A 19,442-nucleotide genomic window follows, 5' to 3' on the forward strand; every position below is an offset into this window, starting at 1 on the left:
CTGTTAGATGAGAAGAGAACAAGAATAAACTCGTTGTGATTGTGGGACAACAAAAAATCATGAGGGAGAGACCATTTGGATACTCGGAGGCCTGATTTTGCTTTCATAGCAGCCCCGGCCAAGGTGCTGAGGAAATTGGAATGAAAAACTGAAATACAGGTTATTTGGACTTTTTGTTGCTGTAAGTCTGATTGTAGTATAAAGAATTAGAGATACGGTTAATGAAGGGAACTGTGGTCAGATGACAGGGACACAGTCTAGTTACAGTGTAACATTCCCACACCATCTCTTAAGGCCTGTTCTGGGTGGTTTTATCTAATGCTTGCTTTGGGTAGAGTCTGGACGAGGCTGTATCAGCTAGAGTTGGGCTCGGCTCTGTGTGGTGGATGCCTGAACAACAGTGGTTTAAATAAGATGTGAACGTGACATCTAAAGGGGACAGTCTGGAGGGCTGAGGGCGCACGCCAGCAAGCTGTTGGAGGAGTGGGCCTCTTCACACACTCACCCTGCCATGCCAGGGTGAGGTCCTCTTTCTCGTGGTTCCTGGAAGCTAGGACTCTGGTCCTCACGTTGTGTTTGGGTAGCTGCCTGGGACTGTGTGCTATTTGGGGGGAAGGGGTGGGGGGTGGACAGAAGGCAGATGCCAACTGACTTTAGAGACCGTTTCCAGGAATCTTCCTTGCACACTTCACTTCTACCCCATCGGCAGAGCTTGGGGCACCTGGGCGAACGCACCTGCGGGGAGACTGGGCAATGTGGGTGCTTGTGGTGGACCGCCACCAAAAGCATGTGAGTGAACAGAAGATCCGTCAGCTGTCACTCGGCCTGGGTTTCTGCGCTGCCGGGCCTGCGAGGCCGCCTTCCTCCCTGAGTCCTCACGCAGCCTGTGTTTCCTCCCCTCCTCAGGTTCCAGGTGGACTTACAGTGTGGCAGCAGCGTGAAACCTCGAGCGGACGTGGCCTTTCATTTCAATCCACGGTTCAGAAGGGCCAACTGCATTGTTTGTAACACTCTGAAAAATGAGAAGTGGGGCTGGGAAGAGATCACCTATGACATGCCTTTCAATAAAGAAAAATCTTTTGAGATCGTGATCATGGTGCTGAAAGACAAATTCCAGGCAGGTTTTGGAGAACAGGGGTTAGATCCTCATTCATGAGAATAAGCACGAGGGAAGCTTTTCACATGAGTGAACTCACCCTTGCGTGTCCTAAATCCAGAGGAAGAGTTTGCCTTTATCATGTTCCTCTAGAGGAGGGCCCGGCGGGGACCTTGCTGTGAGGCGGGCCCAGCCAGCATCCCTGCCGGGGTCGCCATGCTGGCAGAGGGCGAGGCCAGCGCAGCGGGATTTTGTTAGATTGTTGCTCCTCGCAGGGCTGAGCTTCCTTCTGACCTGGCACAGCCTTACACTCAGGATGGGAAAGTAAACCCCAGGCAGCAGGACCCGCAGGGTGGGAGAGTCTGAACTGACAGATGGGATCCTGGCGTGGGAGTCGGGGTTTGTAAAGTTGCATCCAGCCGCAGCCTAGTCCCATAGGATCTTGAGATTCTAGACCCAGAGGAGCTCATAGCAACCCCGCTGCGTGTCGTTAGTGCTCCCGCTGCTTCCTCGGGTGTGTGTGGTCCTGGAGGCGCCTCCACCTCCTGGCCCACGAGCCTGTGGAGGACTTGACGGCTCAGGTGGAGACTCCCCACCCGAGGTGCAGACCCCTCTGACCCTCAGAGCCTGCTCCCACCAGCACTTCTCCCCTAAACCTCCTCTCTCCCTTCATCCCTCCTCTGGCCATTGGAGTACTTGGGTCTGGATCGTTCTTTTTAATGCTTGTCCGTGCTCTTGAGCTTTGTTTTTTTTCCTGTGTTTCTTTTGCCCGCCAATGGGATTTTCAGCTCCTTGAGATCAGAGACTGTACTGTGTTCGGCGTGTCTTCCCGACACTCCTACAAGTACTGACATCTGGCGGGAGAGGGAGGCGCCCTGTGCACTGGTACCCGCTAAAATGCATTTATTAACTGTTTTATTCGTGGGGGGGACCTGTCTTCTGTGTTTGTCCAGGTGGCTGTCAATGGAAAACATACCCTGATCTACGCCCACAGGATCAGCCTAGAGAAGATCGACACCCTGGGCATTTATGGCAAAGTTATCATTCACTCCGTGGGTTTCAGCTTCAGCTCGGTCAGTCCCCTTCCATGGGGGGCGGCAGGGGGTCTTTGGTGATGTTTTCTTGAAAACTGTGTAAATATGTCCCTCGTTAGTGTGTTAATTTCTTGGAAGTAAATCTTTCAGACTAGTAGGATGCTAATCATTGACCAGGGCTTGCTTGTCTGTAGGATCTCAAATCTAGCATGGTTCCAACAAAAACCCAAACAGTAACAACAAAACAAACAGCCTTTACAGCTGGAGAGCGGCCGTTTCCCTGATGCAGGAGCGTAGTGGAGCAGTTCGCTAGGATTGTTTCCTAGAAGCGGGACGTCAAAGGGTACCTGCATTTTAAGTTAGGATTGAAATTGCTAACGTGCCCTCCAAAGAGAGTAAAACAAAGTAGTCTCAAGATCTGTATTCATTTGCTTACATTCTTCTTCTTCTTCTTTTTTTTTTTTTTTTTTGCGGTACGCGGCCCTCTCACTGCTGTGGCCTCTCCTGTTGCGGAGCACAGGCTCCGGACGTGCAGGCTCAGCAGCCATGGCTCACGGGCCCAGCCGCTCTGCGGCACGTGGGATCTTCCCGGACCGGGGCACGAACCCGTGTCCCCTGCATCGGCAGGCGGACTCTCAACCACTGCGCCACCAGGGAGGCCCCTGCTCACATTCTTCTTGACATTAGTTCTGATTTTAACATTTGCCAGCTTGACAGAGGGGAGAAGGTTGCTAATGTTCATGCATTTTTGGATAATTTTCTGTCATATTTTCATGTTTAATACCATTTATAATTTTTGTTGATATGTCAAGCAGGTTATATTTAGAATTCTGATGGATGTTAAATATTAATCTGAACTTTTCTTCAGGATTTAAGAAGTAGCCAAGCATCTACTCTGGAATGGACAAAGATAAGTGAAGAAAATGTAAATATTAAATCTCTTAATCAACCACCAGTTTAAAAATGTTTTTTTAGTTGCCATGTAAATTAGGTGGCAGGCAGGCTGAGTTTTAAAAAAACTATGTTTTTAATATGAAAACTTACATTTTTAGTAATTAACAGGCTGGAAGTAATCGTTCGAAAATTGAGGCATATACTTCAGGGTGCCAGGTGCTATAAGTTTTGCTGTTTAGACTCTCAGTGGATCTGACCACTACCCACCAATCTTCTGTACAAAGAACTCTCTGAACTGCTGAATAGGCCTATCCGGAGGTGTTTATAAATAGTGAGCACAGCCAGTGCATGGGCAAACGAACTTCCACGTGTATCTTCTCCCCCTGTGGAAACAACTGCAGTTCAGACATTTTTTGCTGTTATTAGTGTGGAGAAAGTGAGGCCTTACTGATCTCAGCACGTTCCTAGACAGACTAGAATCTCAGCATTTGGGGAGCACCCTGGCAAGAACAAGGAAAATGTGTTTGAAGCCCACGTGTGGCCTTCGGGAAAGGCTCAGCTTGTGGCGGAGGCTATAGGATTCAGATGAACAGGACAGTCAGTCTGTTCCCAGCCTGAGTGGCACTCTGCAGCTCCAAAGCACTTGGTCAGGAAGCACTGGCCACCTGCATGTCCCCCCACCGGAGTGGAGCAGGCACTACCGGCCCAGGCTCTGGGTGGTACAGCCAGTAAGATCCAACTGCTCATGTTATAAAACGTATTTCTTCCCTGTCAATCATCTGTATTTTGTCTTTCTCTTCCAATAGGTACAGAAGTCTGGCATGTCACAGTTTGTAAGTATTTTTGCTATAACCTGTGGAACCTTTTATAAGATTGCCCAGGAAATGAATAGTTGAAGCCTTGGAAGACAGGTTCATTCATTCCATACCTTATTGCAGAACTGTTTCCCTACAGCCTAGTAATAGAGGAGACATTTCTAAAATCGTCCCCAGAACTGTCTACACCAAGAGCAAAGGTTCGCCAGCCAATCACACTTTGACTTGCTCCAAAATACTACCTACCGACTGTTTGTCAAAGGTTTGAAGAGCCAAAATTTTCTTAATTCTGTCTAACAAGTATTTAATGTTAGTTAGCTGATATGCGTAACTGCTACCCTCAGTACAAGCCCAAAGCAGCCACTCTGTGTTTGCACTGGTGTCCTGGACGGCTATCAGTCAACCGGACATCAGGTCCCTGAGCCGTTAGTGTGTTTCTGTAGCTCCCCCTACCTCAGCTGCTTCCCCTCCGGGCTGAAGGCAGTGCACGCTTCAGGCCAGCCGAGGTGACTTTCTCAGAGGGCATTTCACTCAGGCAGAGGATGTCAGGTCCCTCCCCACATCCATTCATTTCATTGTCTGAAAAATGGAGTGTTTGCTGTGAGCCAGGGACCCACCTGGGACCAAGGCAGACTTGGTCTGTCCCTTCATGGGGTTCATGGCCTTGAAACATTTCCCAGTGTCTTCTGGCAGTTTTCCCTCAAGATCCCTTTTTGCAGGCTTCCTGATGCTAACTGGGATTTCTTTGCAGACTCTGCCATTCGTAGCGAGGTTGAACTCCTCAATGGGCCCTGGACGGACTGTTGTCATAAAAGGAGAAGTAAATACAAACGCCAAAGGGTCAGTATCAGTAAGTGGCCGTAATAACGCGGCTGCTGCTGCGTGTCTCTTACAGCTGTAACCCTGTCAACAATCTCGTGAGGTGTAAGTCGGGCTAATGTCATAAGCTCATTTGAAAAGTGAGACTGTTAAAGCCAGATGAAGTTAGACTGCTGACAACTAGCAGCTGGCGGCACCTCGGCTTTTTGTGGCCAGACAGGAGGGTGGCATTTTTGTCCACGAGGCCCACCCTTGTAGAACTGCAGGGCAGCTCTGTGAGAGCAGATCACTTTTATTAGGGCTTGTTCCCCTTGCCATGGGTCTTATAAGATTCCTGCTTTTAGAACCTTTTCCAGAGGTGTTCAGAGTTCTGAAAGCTTGAAATGAGAGCTATTTCCTAGCAAGTAGTACACTTTGAAGAACAGGGCATTGTAAATGCTGAGACTTCCTGCTTGGAAGGACCCTGTTCTTGCAGCAGACGTGATCCTTTGGGTCGCTTGCTCTAACCGTTTAATTTCTTCCTGTAGCCTTAAATGTGGATTTTAAAGCTTTTCATATTTTTATTTTGCAAATAACATACTTATACCAACGGTGTGCTGACTCGGAATTTTAAATTTCACCTTCATCGGCATTCTGGGTCCTTGTGTGTACATGTTTTGTGTAATCATTCTGATTGTTAAAATTGCAGAAACTCGACTCCTCTCTTCTACTTGGCTAATAGTGTTTTAAAATTCTCTCAAAAGCTTTGCTGTTGATCTACTATCAGGAAAATCCAGGGATATTGCTCTCCACCTGAACCCACGCCTGAATGTTAAAGCATTTGTAAGAAATTCTTTTCTTCAGGAGTCCTGGGGAGAAGAAGAGAGAAATATTACCTGTTTCCCTTTTAGTCCTGGGATGTACTTTGAGGTGAGATGATTATCTTTTTTGAAAATGGGACAGGAAAAAGAATCCTGCGGGCAGGGGTAAGATGTAAGATAAATGGTCCATTTAAATTGAGTCCAACTTAATATGTGGAGGTTGTGTGTGGTTTTTGTTTATTTGGAGATTGTATTTTGAATGCCGTCTTTTATAACGCAAATAATCAGCATAAATGGCCAAGCCAGTCGAGTGCCACGTTATTTGCATTGGAATTATCTGACATGTTTTCATAATGACAATTTCTGTGTAACTCCATATTAGTTAATAGGAATTTGAACAGGAACCTTGTCTCAGGGCGGGAGTAGCACGTTTAATCCTAAGTGAACGTGAGGACGTAGGAGCCATGAGACTGCCGGCACTATCCGTCGTCTCGGTGACACACAGCTTAGGTGGCAGTACTCTGTTCCAGGCGGTCCTGTTTGTATATATTCAAAGAAAGACATTTAGACTACCGGGACTTGAAGGCATGTAGTCCTGAGCCCCCAAAGGTGCGAATGTTCTAACACAGCCTCTCCCCAGATGTGCTTCCGGGGAGTCTCGCCACGTGGTGCTGCAGGGTTGGCTGGGTGCCCTCACCAGCTTACGTGGCTCACTGCTCACGTGGTCATTCAGGGTCACTGATTTCGGTCGTGGCTTCTCCAGCATTTTAAACTGTCACATGCTCTGGACGGTTGGAGCTCGCAAGACTCCTCAGAGTTGTTAGAAGTGTGAACATCAGGCTGAACAGAAGGTGGTGATTTGGCATTAATATTTATCCGTAAGTTCCTGTCTAATGCAGTGCCCTGGTTTGGGGAGTGATAGACAGGAGTGAGCTCATCACAGGTTCCCTGGAAGTGGTGGGTACTCGTTTGGAATTCAGAAGGAGGTGGGGGTGTGAAGGTAATCTGGGTTTTACAGATTTCGGGGATGATATGGACAAGTCGCTGGAGGTCGGAAGGGCGGCACAGGGGTTGCTGACTAGGCGGCAGTCAGGGTGTGAAGGGTGACGTGGGTTCACTGGAGGGAGAGGTGGCTGCTCCGGCAGGAAGCTGATCCTTGTGGTTGGTGACTGGAAACTCGTGACCTGTTTTCTGGCCTATTTGAGCCCCAAGTTTGCGACTACTGTATCAAAATAAAAGAGGAAAATAACACATTCTCTTAAATAATCTTTTCCTTTTGTTAGTTTTCTACTTCAGCAAGAGTAGTTGTCCTCGTGTGGGATCACTGTTGTCAGTTTTTTTGTAGTGATAGCTTTAAACTCCTGCCTTTTTAATAGGCTTTCATTGAGATTCTCAGATCTTTCCATTAAAGCCATTGCTTTGCTTTTAAACAGTATCTTCTGTTCCGTGGCATTTCAGACTCACTTGTTAGTTCCAGCTGGAATCATTTAAAAACTATCTTTCGGTTTTGTAATGTCATCTGTGAGCTCTTTATCAAATTAATGTTCTTAGGAGCTGTTCAGGTGGTTGAGGGATCTTGGTGTTCCATGTTTGCATGTATGTACTTTGTTTTGCAACAGTGTGTCCACTAGGCTTCCTGCCATTTCTCTTCCATTTGTAACATAAGGTGCTGGCTCTGCACTTGCTCTGACTTAGTCTAGAGAACTCTTTTCCCACTGCATCCGTCTAATGCCAGTTTGTTTTCCCTTCTGAGCATAAGGCTGTGTGTTTTGTGTTCTCTTGAGATTTTGTTAAATGTCCATCACCAAAGGTCCCTTCCACCTGGTTGAAACTGGGATTTCCACCATTGTTGTGGGCATATAATCCCCAGTTATGGCTATTTTCCCCAGTTCTCTGTATAGCCCTGCGCCTTCATCTGTGTCAGTTATTGCTGTTATCCATGGAATTTCCCCCTCTTCCTAATCTCCCCCAGCAGCCATTTCCACTAGTCCTAGCAAAAGAAAAAAAGACACTCCGTTGGCTGCTTTGCAGATCCAGATTTTGTGCCTCAGTCTGGCCTCCGGGGATGGAGGCGGGGAGTGCCGGGGAGAGCACAGTGTGGGTTCACCCAACTGGCCTCTGCAGTGTGGGTGGGAAACAAATGGTAGTCAGTGGCCAGACTGGCACGGGGAACATGGTAGCAGAAGTAAGAGGTTTAGGTGTACGAGCAATTTAAAAGGATCGCAGTTAACGCTGAAGGGCTAACACCAGTGAGGACTCTGAACTGAATCTCTTCCAAAACTCAGAGGTTCATAGAACAGTGAGCTTTGAAGAGCTTTGGAGAAACAGACAAGAGGTGCTGAGCTAGGATGGGAATCAGGGTCACCAAGCAGCTCTGCAATCCCTAGCAAGTGACCTAAACTTCTGAGATTTCATATTGTCCGAGTTGCCCAAGACCCTAGAGTTTGAGGCAGCAAAGTGAGGATCCAAGCCCCTTGGTACCAGCCTGTGACTGGGAACCAGCTCTTCTGTGAACGAGTGTCACGGTCAGCCACTTTCTCCTTCCCAAGTGTCGGCGAGGAGGGCGGCTTGCCACTTCCCCAGGAGCACAGGGCAGGAGAGGGCGTGTGCTGAGGACAGGAAGCCAGCAGGCCCTGGGGACAGTGTGAGGGTCCAGGCACATGAGAGCCACTTCCTGGAGTGGGACAAGGCAGAAAGTGCCACTACAGATACACGTTAGTCAGATCCTGGAAACTGCAGCAGGGAGTCGGCGCTGGCAGGCTGGGAGAGGAAACCAAATGGTTTACTTGACACGCCTGTTCGTGTGCGGGAAACAAACTCTTAAGCCCAGGGGCACCACTAATGTTGTGTATACTTTCCTTCCAGATGATAATTTATTGTGATGTTAGAGAATTCAAGGTTGCAGTAAACGGTGTACACAGCCTGGAGTACAGACACAGATTTAAAGACCTGAGTCATATCGACACGCTGGAAATCGATGGCGATATCCACTTACTGGAAGTAAGGAGCTGGTAGCTGACAGGTGTGCTACAAAAACTGAAATACAGGTGACTTCTGTAACACTGGCCTTGTTAAAATGCATCTTACTCTCATGATACAGTTTATATATATTGTTAAAATGAGCTGTAAGTCCTACTGGGTGTCCTCAGTCCATGTCACGCAGTGAGACTTTGTCAAGCAAAAAGTGAGGACATTTGAGGCAACAGCAGCTTATAGCCATTATTATAACAGGCCTTTCTGCTCTCTCTCCTGTACCCTGGCCGCCTCTTTTTTAAACCTACTTCACATTCAACAAGTGTTTATTAAGAGCCTGCTGTAACACAGTAGCCACCCTGCATGGAGCGCTTGTCTTTTGCCAGCACTGTGCTGGGAGCTGCGAGGGCACAGTGAGGCACGTACATTCCCTGTTCTGTTCAGCTCAGAACCTTCCGTGCTTTGCCACTGTGCCGTTGTTTCTCCTTCACGCACTACATAAACTCACCAGGCACTTAAAAGAATTATTCTGTTAGATCACCTGAGGACACTATAGGCGACACCACTCTTCCTGCAGTGCTGCCTTTCATACCCAGTGTTTGATCGTATCCTGTAATTGAGAGGATTGATGTTGACCTACATCTGGCAATTTTCTTTAGCATAATATTTATATCTTCTAGCTGTAAGCATTACCAAATAATTATCATTATGAGATCGGAACACAGCACAAGATAGAGGCAAAAAACAAAGCAAAACGAACAAAACCAAATGGTACTGAAATTAACTTGATGTCAATCTCCAGGCCACTGATCTTCTGTACCAGTAAATGGTTATTTTAGAATATTGGAATTTAGGGTGAGTCAGAGGTCTCCTCTGAAAGTTTAAGGTAGACGAGAGATGGATTCAATTTGTAAAATGTTTGTGGGTAACAAAGCAATGTCAAGATTAGACTTAATGATTGATTATAGAACAGGCCCTATCAGAAAGTAAAATACACCAGCAGAGACCAGTGAAGTAGAGAGAGGCCGTGTGTGCCTGTTGCTTGTCTGCACGCAGACCAGCACTGCCTCTCTTCTTCTAAGACGACCCCGTCATCGTTAGTGACTGAGATCAAAACGCTGTTCTCCCTTCAGTGATTAAAATCAAACCTGTATCAGCAAGTTAAACTGTTGTTGCATTTCTGTAATTTTTTCTGTTATTCTTTGAAGAGAGTTGGCAGAAGTTCTTTGTAGAATTCTTACAGGTCAGATCTTGTCACAGGGAATTTCAGAGCCTTGGGAGTGGGGAGGTAAAAAGCTAAATCAGTCAGATCATTTTATATTAAATCGCTGGGCTGAATTCTGCCAGGATTTGGGAATATTTTCATAACAGCTTTTGGTTAGGTATTATTTGTATCCCTATAGTGGAAAAAATACTGTTACCAGTCTTACTTTTAAAAAGTACTCAGTGTAGCACTTAATTCTTTTCCACCTTGTCATATTAATTTATTATGCCCAGTCTTGCCAAGCTAAAACAAACAAAAAAACACTGGTGGAGGAGAGGATGTTGGGAAAGCTGTAGAAGGCAAGAAGGGTCTAGTATCCCCCAAGGTTTTTTTTCCCTCCAGAAAAGAACATCAGAGGGCCTGGCAGATGGTGGAAACGGTGGACCACTTAGGAAAAAAGAAAAGCCCACTTACCTTGTTTCCTGTAAGTCTTAAACATAGTTCATTTTCATTTTATGTGGATGATACTAAGAAGGCTGACCATTTCTTTGATAGAATAAATATAAAATCTTAAGATTTTTTTTGAAAAGAAGCCATTAGCATTTATTAATGAATCCTGTTGAGATGTTTCATAAAGAGAAATATGTGTTCCTAGCAAACTCCGTCTCCAGACTGCAAATCAGCCTTTGCTTGTCACGATGCCACACTAAGTTTCTGTATTAAATTAGATCAAGGGCTTTCAGACTTGATTTGAACACCTATGGAACAGTGCTTAGAGGCCTTAAATTTTAAAAAGGCATAAATAAATAAAATGCCTTAAACAAAATAAAGGCAGATTTGTTTACTTTTATTTGCACCCTCACTTTGCAGCTTCACCATGACATTGTATAGAGATTGGAGAACTTCAAAGCTTTGAAAAAAAATCTGTTGTTTACTTTTTTCCTCATAAAAGTAATCCTTGGTTAACCACCGATAGAAATGTGAGCATTTCTAGCCCTGAAGGGGCTCCCTCTTACCACCTGGTGTTTCTGAGCCCTCGTTATTTGTGGGAGCAGTGAGGTGTGGCTGTTTTATAAACAGCCTACTGCTTCCACCCCCTGCCCCCCAAAAGACTGAAGGATAAAGGAGAGACGATCATATTCCAGAGCAGAAAATGCATCCCACAACTACTCCCCTCCATGAGCACACGCAAAAATTAAGACTGAAGTGTCATCTACCCAAAATGAAAAGTAAAAGTCCAAATGGCTTTACAGTTGAAAGCATTCTTGTTGGGTGCTGAATAACTCTCATTTTCTTGAAGTAAAGAGCTGCTTTGAGTGAAATCTCTGACACCGATGCTACGTACAAAAGACAGTCCTTTACCAGGAAAGTTAAGGCTTTACAGTCTAAATGGGGGTTAGCTTTGGGTGCTAAAATTAATCATGTATGTAATGGTAATAACATCACTCAGAAAAGACCATCATCGACGGTCTTAATTAAACAAACAGCAGTCTGTATAAAAATACCATGTATCATTTACTCTTTTTCTATATTCTGTACAACTGGCAGGAGAGGCTTATGTGGTAGCACAAACCAGGTGGGAATTTTGTAAAGAAGTCCAAGTAGGTGTTAGCGGCACCAAAAGTAATATGGTCCTAAACACCCAAGATAAAAATATGAGAAGTCAGTCTGACCTCTGAACAGCATGAAATACCAGAGATCAGGGCTTTAGAAGTAGCTCTGGAGCGGCTCTCCCAGGATCGTTTCCAGCCGCTGAACAGTCTTCTGGCACTGATGCTCCACCTCTTCACATTCATCTAAAAACAAAATCAAAATGAGTCAGTCTTCCTGCCTCAGTTCTCAGAGCCTGGTTCCTCACATCTCGCATTCGCTGGCCGTCAGTCAGAAGAGAGAAATGAAGCACAGTCCTGAGGCGGAAGCCATCCTGGAAACCCCTCCTCTGCCTTCCTCCTTCCTGCCTTCATTCCCTTCTTTCGGTCTAGGACTGGGGAAGCAGAGTAAGACAGACCCCAAAAGAGTGGTGCACAAACGAAAATTCCAGATGCCTAGCGATGCCACTCTTAGTAGTTCACACAGCCCCTCTCCAGGAGGGAGGAAACAAAGGTGCAGGCACCTGGTTTTGGATCAGCAGTGAATCGCTAACGTGAAGGCATCTGTCTACTCGCCTCCACCACCCCGCTAATAAGCTGCACTGTTATTTCTTGGGCTGCGTGGTGGCACAGTGCTCGTTCTGCCGTCGGTCCAGAACTGCGCAAACCTGGACTTAAACCCCAGTTCCACCTGTCACACATTTTTATCAGCTAGATTACTTAATCTCTTAAAGCCTCTAGTTTTTTCCTTTATAAAAGGGGGATGACGGCATATGCCTTGTGAGGATTAACGACATCATCCACGTGGAGCACAGAGTAAGTGCTGGTCATTAACAGGCAGCCACCCCATTGCAGCCTTAGTGGCACTGGATGTTTTGGTATAATAACCCTATATCTGTGGACCAAAACATTCAATCACAGACATGCGTGAGGTTAAAGAAAAACAGTATCATAGTCTGCACCGTCAGCAAAAAAACACAAAAGTAAAGATAGTGAGATTATGCTATAAACAAATCTCAAATGACAATGAGGCAGCCCGTGCACCCCACTCAAACCAGGAGCTCAGCCTCTGCACAGAGGGCTGGAGACACGAGCTCATCACAGGCTATCCAAATGTGCATTCTCATTGGGCACATTCCCACAGAAGTTCACTCTAATTATTGCTTAATAGTTTGGGAATTACCTTCCATCAATTCAGCTAAGAAAGGAATGGATTCTGGTAACAAGACGATATAATTCTCTCTTAGTTTTTCAGCCAGTGCCAGCACCGTAATCAGAGCAGCAAATCGAACCTGAAAGGGATAAAAAAGGTGAAGAATAATTAAAAAAAAAAAAAAAAACTAGTATTCTTGTATTACTTTATGATCTAACTTGAGATCAGCTCCGAATTTTAAACTGTTAGCCTCACGTGAGTTTATTTCACTTTCTGGCCAACTTTCATCTTGGAATACCAGTTTGTTTAACAATTCGGGATCCATCTATAATATGGGCAACCTTATATATCAGTGCTTTTCAATCTGTGTTCTAGAATTACAAGCCTTTCATGTGAATGTCTTTTTATAACATTTTTCTTAAAACAAACCAGTAAAAATGCCACCTGCAAATTCAAGTGTGTCATCAAATGTGACTGCACTGGAGCCGCCAGCTGGCCTGGCCGCTGGTGATGCTGACCTGGCAGGACCGCGTCCCCGGCCACTGCAGGCAGGACTCTCGTCCTCAGGACCCTGACTGGGGTCACAGTGTGGTTGTGTGAGGGGCCAGGCGCCGGCTCTGGCCACACCCTCACCTCAGCCTGACTAAAAAACACACTCATTGTGTCATAAATGTCCTAGTTTTGGAACTTAAAAGATTGGAGTGTTGCTCACGACTTGTCTCTGACAAGGAATGCAACCAGTTGTTTGTTTTGTTAGTGATTCACTTTGAAACAAAAGCTATGTTAGTCTTCTTTCTGGTTTTGGGTAATTCTGGTAAAGAATATTTGGAAAGAGCAAAGTGAGTTGTTGAAAAAACGTTTGTTACTGCCTATGTTCAATCAGGATTTTCTTGATATTGTACTATCAAAACAACATATTACAAAACAACAAATTTAATGCTGCAACTTTGTTAAGATCCTACAATTTAAAATTTGGGGGTTCCCATCCATACATCTGTGAAGAAGAATTAGCATAATAAGAAGAAAAATACATTTTGTTAATTACATTTTACTTCCAAGACCTTTCAAGCCAATGTAGAAAAAGAAAACTTTGGGCACTGTGATCCTTTCATGTGTAAGAAGGAAACTGAACTAGAAAAAATTAAAGTAATAAAAACATTAATCTGAAAAATAATAAGTAAATAAAATAAAATTTGGGGGTTCATCGAAACAGCCTCATTGTTTTCATTACTTCCTAATAAATGCTGTGAATTTCAACTAATAAATTTATTAACAAAATTCTGCTTCAGTCTGTTTTATCCCCTGAGGTTCTAGTGTGATAATTAGCTTGAGGAATGGCGATTCATTGCTAGAACAGTTTGAAAACTTCCAAACTTCCGCTCATTCCCCCCCCCCCACGTTAATGGGCATCAACCGCTAGCCCTTACCGTGCGTTACTCCACCAAGTCCTATGCCTGAGATCGATACACAACAGGGACTCTGCTCTAACTCAAAGGAATGTTCTGTAGACAAAGCATGCTGTCTCTGGGAGCACACTGACATTTAAATGGTGCATAAGAAACATGAGGAATTCAAGTCTTTTCAATATTTAAAAGTGTAAAGTATTTTAGTGCTCGTGCCTAGCACACCATGGGGGTGGGGGAGGACTGCCATTATTTGTAAATGGCCTGTAAGAGAAAACCAAGTTTCCCAGGCTTAACCTTCTGCCTGACACAGCCAAACCCTGGTGCTAGAAGACACGCAGCAGTGCAGACCGGTGAGGCCCCAGGGAGAGCGCACAGCATCCCTGCTGGCCCTGCGGCTCCTAACCTTGGGTGAGGAGTCCCTCATCTTCAGCAGGATCTGGTAGTTCAGTGGTTTCCAAAGCGAGTCGTCTGCCATGGCCACTGCGAATTGTGCAAGGCACGGGATCAGGTGCTTCGTCACCCGTTCCTGGAACGTCTCTTCTCCTCCAAGCCTGTTTTCCAGCTGTTAACAGTGAGACAAGGACTGAGCAATGGGTCTCACTGCTGTTTGAGAAAATACTCAATGTATATAGTACTTTACTACCCTTCCTGGTATCAGCAGGCTCAAAAACCAAGGTGCTGTTTAGTCTCAAAAACCAGGTACTATTTGCTCTCAAGAGGAAGAGAGCAAATTTACTACCTTATAAGAACTCAAATGGAATCACAGCCCTTAGCATCATCCCTTTCCCCCTGCAGAACCTCTGAGAGGAGGGCAGCCAGACCCTGACACATTCTCAATGAACCCAGTTTTTAAGAATTAAAAACTTAATACACCTTACATCATATCTCTTATTTGAAAAAATTTAAAGTAAAACTCGGTAAATGCCACTACAAAGATAAATTATTAATATATCCATGAAAAATGAGAAATCAATTTTGAAATAAAAATTTCATGAAAAGGAAAAAAAACACCAGCAAACTGTGGTTCTGGTTGATATAAACCCCGCAGGCATGTAACACTGATGGCTTCCTTATCTTTTAACAAAAGATGATTCCACTGGTTACCTGATCCACCAGGGGCATCATCAAGGCTTCTGCTCTCTCTCTACTTAGAAAATGCTGGGTGTCAAAGAGGAAGATTTTATATAAACAGTTCAGAATAAACTGCAGTAGCAAGCAGCACTTTTCAGGGTCACTTTCAGAGTCAAAAAATGCTTCATCTGTAGATAGGGGCGAGAAACAAATGGAAACAAAAATAACAAAAAACTGAATTTCACAATTTGATCTCCAGTGTTTAACTTCAAATCGCTATTAACAGATAACCAGAAGGTTATTTCTAAAATGATCTAGAAATCACAATCAGGATGAAGGCAGAGCACAAATTAAATGGACGGTCTCTCGGGGTAGTGATCTGTTCTTTCAGAGTTGTTAAGATTTTTGGTTATTAAGGGCTTCCCTGGAGGTGCAGCGGTTAAGAGTCCACCTGCCGATGCGGGGGACGCAGGTTCGTGCCCCGGTCTGGGAGGATCCCACATGCCGCGGAGCGGCTGGGCCCGTGAGCCATGGCCGCTGAGCCTGCGCGCCCGGAGCCTGTGCTCCGCAACGGGAGAGGCCACAACAGTGAGAGGCCCGCGTACCGCAAAAAAAAAAAAAGATTCTTGGTTATTAAGATTGCTTAGTTTGGCAAGTGGACTGCTTATTAGCATTAAAAAATAAACCAATCTTAATGTTTTAGAGTTACTTCCAATAACACAGGACTGCCCATTTATTCTTCCTCCCAAGTGAGTCAGTTAATAACATTAATTAACTGCTAAAGGAAAAGTGCTACAACACTTCAGTGTCTGACAACTGACTATAAAGAATTCACCTTCCTTACACTTACTGCATCTCGCTAAGGTGCACAGAGCAAGGGCACCAGCTGACCTGGAGTCAGCTACCTACCTGTTTTGGAGATGTTCACCTGGTTCAAGGTGTCAGCGAAAGGCTTCACTAAGTGGCCAGCAAACAGGGTAAAAAGCCCTTTCAGTTTTTCAGCAATGCAATCTGCCAAGTTGTAAAATGTCAACAGTCTGTCCTTTGGGGCGTCCTCTGTTTTAGCCCAATCAAACAGCTAAAAGACAAAGTAGCATTAGTTTCTTCTTCAGATCTTATAACTGATACGTGAGTAAAAGGAGAAGTAGAGGAAAAGAGCTCACCTTGAAGAACAGGGGTCTGAATGTGACCTCAGAAAGTTTTACAACCATGGCCATGAGACAGTCAATGATGTAATTTTCCGTTTTTCCAATTTCCTCCAGATCATTCTGAAAACAGAAAAGCTGATTTGTTAGCCAGAGTAGTGACATCTAGCCCTAACTTTGACAAGTACAACAGATCTGAGTCAGGTGAGAAGTTTAGGACGGGGGGTCGGGGGCGGGGAACACGCCTACCTCAGAGTGCTGGGCGCGGAAGTCGAGGGCCTCCAGGAAGAACGTGGTGAGCTGGGGCTGGTGGGAGGCGAGCTCCTCCTTCCTCATCACCCCGATGTGCTCGCACAAGATGCTCATAAATGGGCCCATGAGATTCTGAAAACACAGTCAAGAGACATGCCAACTGTTAATATTCCTCTAGTTCATTAATGCATTTATAATGGAATTAAACCACCATATTCTTTTTTAAGTGAAAATCTAAACATTTCAGTACCACATCTCCCTCCTCCAAAGTCTAATAATACCCAGTACGGTCTAACCTTCCAATTCTTCTCAATCTGCTTGTATGTCTTGTTGATGGCTGGCAGTAAGACTCGGGGTGACAGCGTGGTAGCCAGGGTCTTTTTAAGGGACATGAGATGGACATTAGCCTGGGAGGCAGGAGCTATTTCACTAGTGACTTTCTCCAAGTGAATCACCTGTAGGAATATAACAACAACGATCAAGGCCACCACGGGTCCTCGCCGGGAGCATCTGTCTACACACTTACAGAAAGTCCTGGTAAGGATGGAAAAGCCAGTCCAAACGCTGGTGACTGGGAAAGCTCAGTGCACTCAGCATCAACACAGGATTCCTTTTAATGCCAACCCCGAATGTTAAAATAAATAAAAATAAATATTTATTTGTAGTATTTAATATAAATTAAATAGATAAAAATGGACAGATGCCTCTTTCGAAGAGGGAGTCAGGGATGCAGGCAGATGATGGAAGGCAGGACACAGAGCTCTCAGAACGACCATCTTAGAGAACAGGAATCCGGGGCCCGTGAGGTGAGACAGTCACGTTCTCCTTTGCTGAAGAATCTAGAAAGCTCCTCAGATGCAGAGGTCCCTTTCTATAAGAAGTCTACCTTCAAGGCCTGGCTGGAGAGTATGTGAATTGGTTAAGTCATCTGCATCACGGCACTTAAGGCTCCTAACCTCATAAACGGCCAGGGATCAATGCAACAGCACGGGGCGGGGCGGGAGGCCACTCTCGGGCGTTTGCATTCAGTTGGAAATGCCATTAGCCCGCCATCGCCTTAGGGTGGTGAAGAACTAAGTGGGCATGCCTGTTTCTACAAGAAGCTCTACCAGACCAAGGCCAAGGAGCTCACGGGGGGGGGGGGGGGGGGGGGAAGCAATGAAATACATCCTGCAAAGTCAAAAAAGAGAAGAGCCTCATGACAGAGTGACACCCATACCAACGTCACGACTAAACAGGAGGGATGATGGCAGTGAAAAAAGGGACACATTCACTAAAAACAAGCACCTCTTCTCAGAAATAAGAATCTTCCTGCCAAACGAAAGACGTCAAGCACAAATAAAACGATCAAATCTGTAAGCTTTCCCCTTCCCCCCCGTGGTCACCAGCTCACCTGCAACAAGACATCTTCCAGGTAGGGGCTGATGAAGTGCGGCAGGGTCCCAGCCACCTTCTGCAGGGCCACCAGGGCGCTGAGCAGGTAGACCTCGCCCGAGGCCAGGTCGCGGGCGCGCCTCATGGTTGTCAGTAATGGCGGCATCAGGCTGGAAAGAAAGGGCACAAGTTTCTTTGAGGAGAATGGAGCAGAAGTCACTCTGAAAAAATCCAAATAACCGTGTCCGTTACATCTCTGACGTCCCACAAAACGTCTACACGGTTTACGTGACCGAGAGCGAGAGCTCTCCCAGTGCCCACAGTACTGACACAACATCACAAATAACACCACCACCTTGCAGTTTAACACTTGCTGTGTGTCGGGCAAAAAAGCCCTGCACGCACTGCCCCACGGGCAACCTGTGAGGTTGGTGCTGCCTCGATTTGTAGACGGCAAAGCTCTAACAGGCTGCGTAACCCTGGCCAGCTGGCGAGGCTGCACGCTGGCAAACACCAGAGCCGACGAGAGAGCCAGCACCTGGCAGCTGTGGCCCAACCGGCTGGGCCCCTCTACGAAGCAGTGTTGTCACCTACTGCTTCCGAGGAACGCTGGTCAAAGGGGAGCAAAAACTGGGGGACAATACACATCAGGTAAACGAGAATGTTATTATTTTCCGGTTTGAAGAAAAGGTCACTTCTCTAACAAATCTAACTTTATGAAACTTCTACTGACACTCGGGAAAAAGTCACTAAGGTTTTATTTTCCAGCTGATACCAGAAACCTCGTGCGGTGGTCTTGTGTCCGGTCCCCTCGACATACCTGGGGAGCTGAGGGATGGCCAGGGCTTCCAGCGTGGAGACCACCTCGGCCACACACAGCAGGGCACCCCCCAGGACGTTCTTCTCCTCCTTTGTTCCTAGAGCAATCAGCCTCACGGCAGTGTTCAGCACAGGGACAAAAGGCTCTGGATTTTCTGCACCAAAATTCTTGCATAAAAGCTTTAAGGTGTATAAAGCTGTCTGTCTGTTGATTGGTTGTTCTTCTAATGTCTTTCTTTTATGCTTCACCATGGCCACAAGGACTGGGACCAGTTCCAGGAAGTGGTAAACCTGAAAAAGACAGCCCACCGTCCCACATAACTAAAGCTACAAACAAAATGCTAGTCCTTTTCTCCAGTTTTACTGCTTGAGACTCTGCCTAAATGGAGATCAGACCAAGACGTCCTGCGCCACACGATTAAACACAAGCGACCTTTTCTCCATCTGCTTTATTTACTGATAAATGGACGCATGTGCTTGTGACCGATTCTGTATTTATATAAAGCACCCTACCCGTGTGGAGTGAAAGAGGATTAGAATCGTGCTAAAGTTAAGGCAACATATGGTCCATATTAAGCAAGAATACTGCTAGGGTGCAATTCCACTCTAAGAGCTCTTATAACACGTATATACGTGGCTCCTATCAAAATTAGCATCACATTTTAAACACACACGCATCACAGCATTGTATTTGGATAATAATACACTTATTTAAATTGTACCGCTGGAGAAACTTCAAGCAGTTAAATGCAGCTCTGATAAAGCAAAGAATGGGAAATGGGTCTGTAGCACAGTCTTCACTTACAATTTTCTTCTTCCAGGAGGTTTTCTGCTGTAATTTGTTGTTCAAAAGATCCAAAGCTTTCCGGCGAACAGAAGGCAGTGGGTTCTCCAGCAGCCCTCTGATCACAGGGATGAAGGTTTCTGTGGGCAGCAAGGCATTGACCTACACAGCAGTTTTACATTTAACAAAAAAGGAAAATAAAAAATACAAAAGG

The 19,442-nt window shown here is 45.6% G+C and overlaps 2 protein-coding genes across 3 annotated transcripts in view; one reads left to right on the top strand and one right to left on the bottom strand.

Moving 5' to 3' along the window:
• LGALS8 (galectin 8) overlaps positions 1 to 8,473 on the top strand; it is a gene marked incomplete at its 3' end in the record, with an annotated part of 29,486 nt that extends 21,013 nt beyond the window's left edge. The window contains exons 4-11 of one of the 2 annotated variants that reach the window (XM_082673788.1): positions 907 to 1,117; positions 2,050 to 2,169; positions 2,999 to 3,055; positions 3,831 to 3,857; positions 3,979 to 4,101; positions 4,591 to 4,679; positions 5,402 to 5,567; positions 8,324 to 8,473. In XM_082673788.1, the coding sequence (XP_082529914.1) occupies positions 907 to 1,117; positions 2,050 to 2,169; positions 2,999 to 3,055; positions 3,831 to 3,857; positions 3,979 to 4,101; positions 4,591 to 4,679; positions 5,402 to 5,567; positions 8,324 to 8,473 (943 nt within the window). The remainder of the gene's footprint in view (positions 1 to 906; positions 1,118 to 2,049; positions 2,170 to 2,998; positions 3,056 to 3,830; positions 3,858 to 3,978; positions 4,102 to 4,590; positions 4,680 to 5,401; positions 5,568 to 8,323) is intronic. The other variant, XM_082673787.1, reaches the window with a different exon arrangement.
• Positions 8,474 to 11,304: 2,831 nt separating this feature from the next.
• Positions 11,305 to 19,442, bottom strand: part of HEATR1 (HEAT repeat containing 1) — a 47,419-nt gene continuing 39,281 nt past the window's right edge. The window contains exons 35-45 of the mRNA XM_082673789.1: positions 19,250 to 19,390; positions 18,446 to 18,735; positions 17,645 to 17,795; positions 16,548 to 16,706; positions 16,249 to 16,383; positions 16,018 to 16,122; positions 15,764 to 15,932; positions 14,888 to 15,042; positions 14,187 to 14,345; positions 12,408 to 12,516; positions 11,305 to 11,431 (exon numbers count right to left, since the gene is read on the bottom strand). Coding sequence (XP_082529915.1) covers positions 11,343 to 11,431; positions 12,408 to 12,516; positions 14,187 to 14,345; positions 14,888 to 15,042; positions 15,764 to 15,932; positions 16,018 to 16,122; positions 16,249 to 16,383; positions 16,548 to 16,706; positions 17,645 to 17,795; positions 18,446 to 18,735; positions 19,250 to 19,390 — 1,662 coding nt within the window. The 3' untranslated portion in view covers positions 11,305 to 11,342. The remainder of the gene's footprint in view (positions 11,432 to 12,407; positions 12,517 to 14,186; positions 14,346 to 14,887; positions 15,043 to 15,763; positions 15,933 to 16,017; positions 16,123 to 16,248; positions 16,384 to 16,547; positions 16,707 to 17,644; positions 17,796 to 18,445; positions 18,736 to 19,249; positions 19,391 to 19,442) is intronic.

Source organism: Grampus griseus (genome assembly GCF_964374135.1).
Source record: "Grampus griseus genome assembly, chromosome: 16".
Classification (NCBI taxonomy): domain Eukaryota; kingdom Metazoa; phylum Chordata; class Mammalia; order Artiodactyla; family Delphinidae; genus Grampus; species Grampus griseus.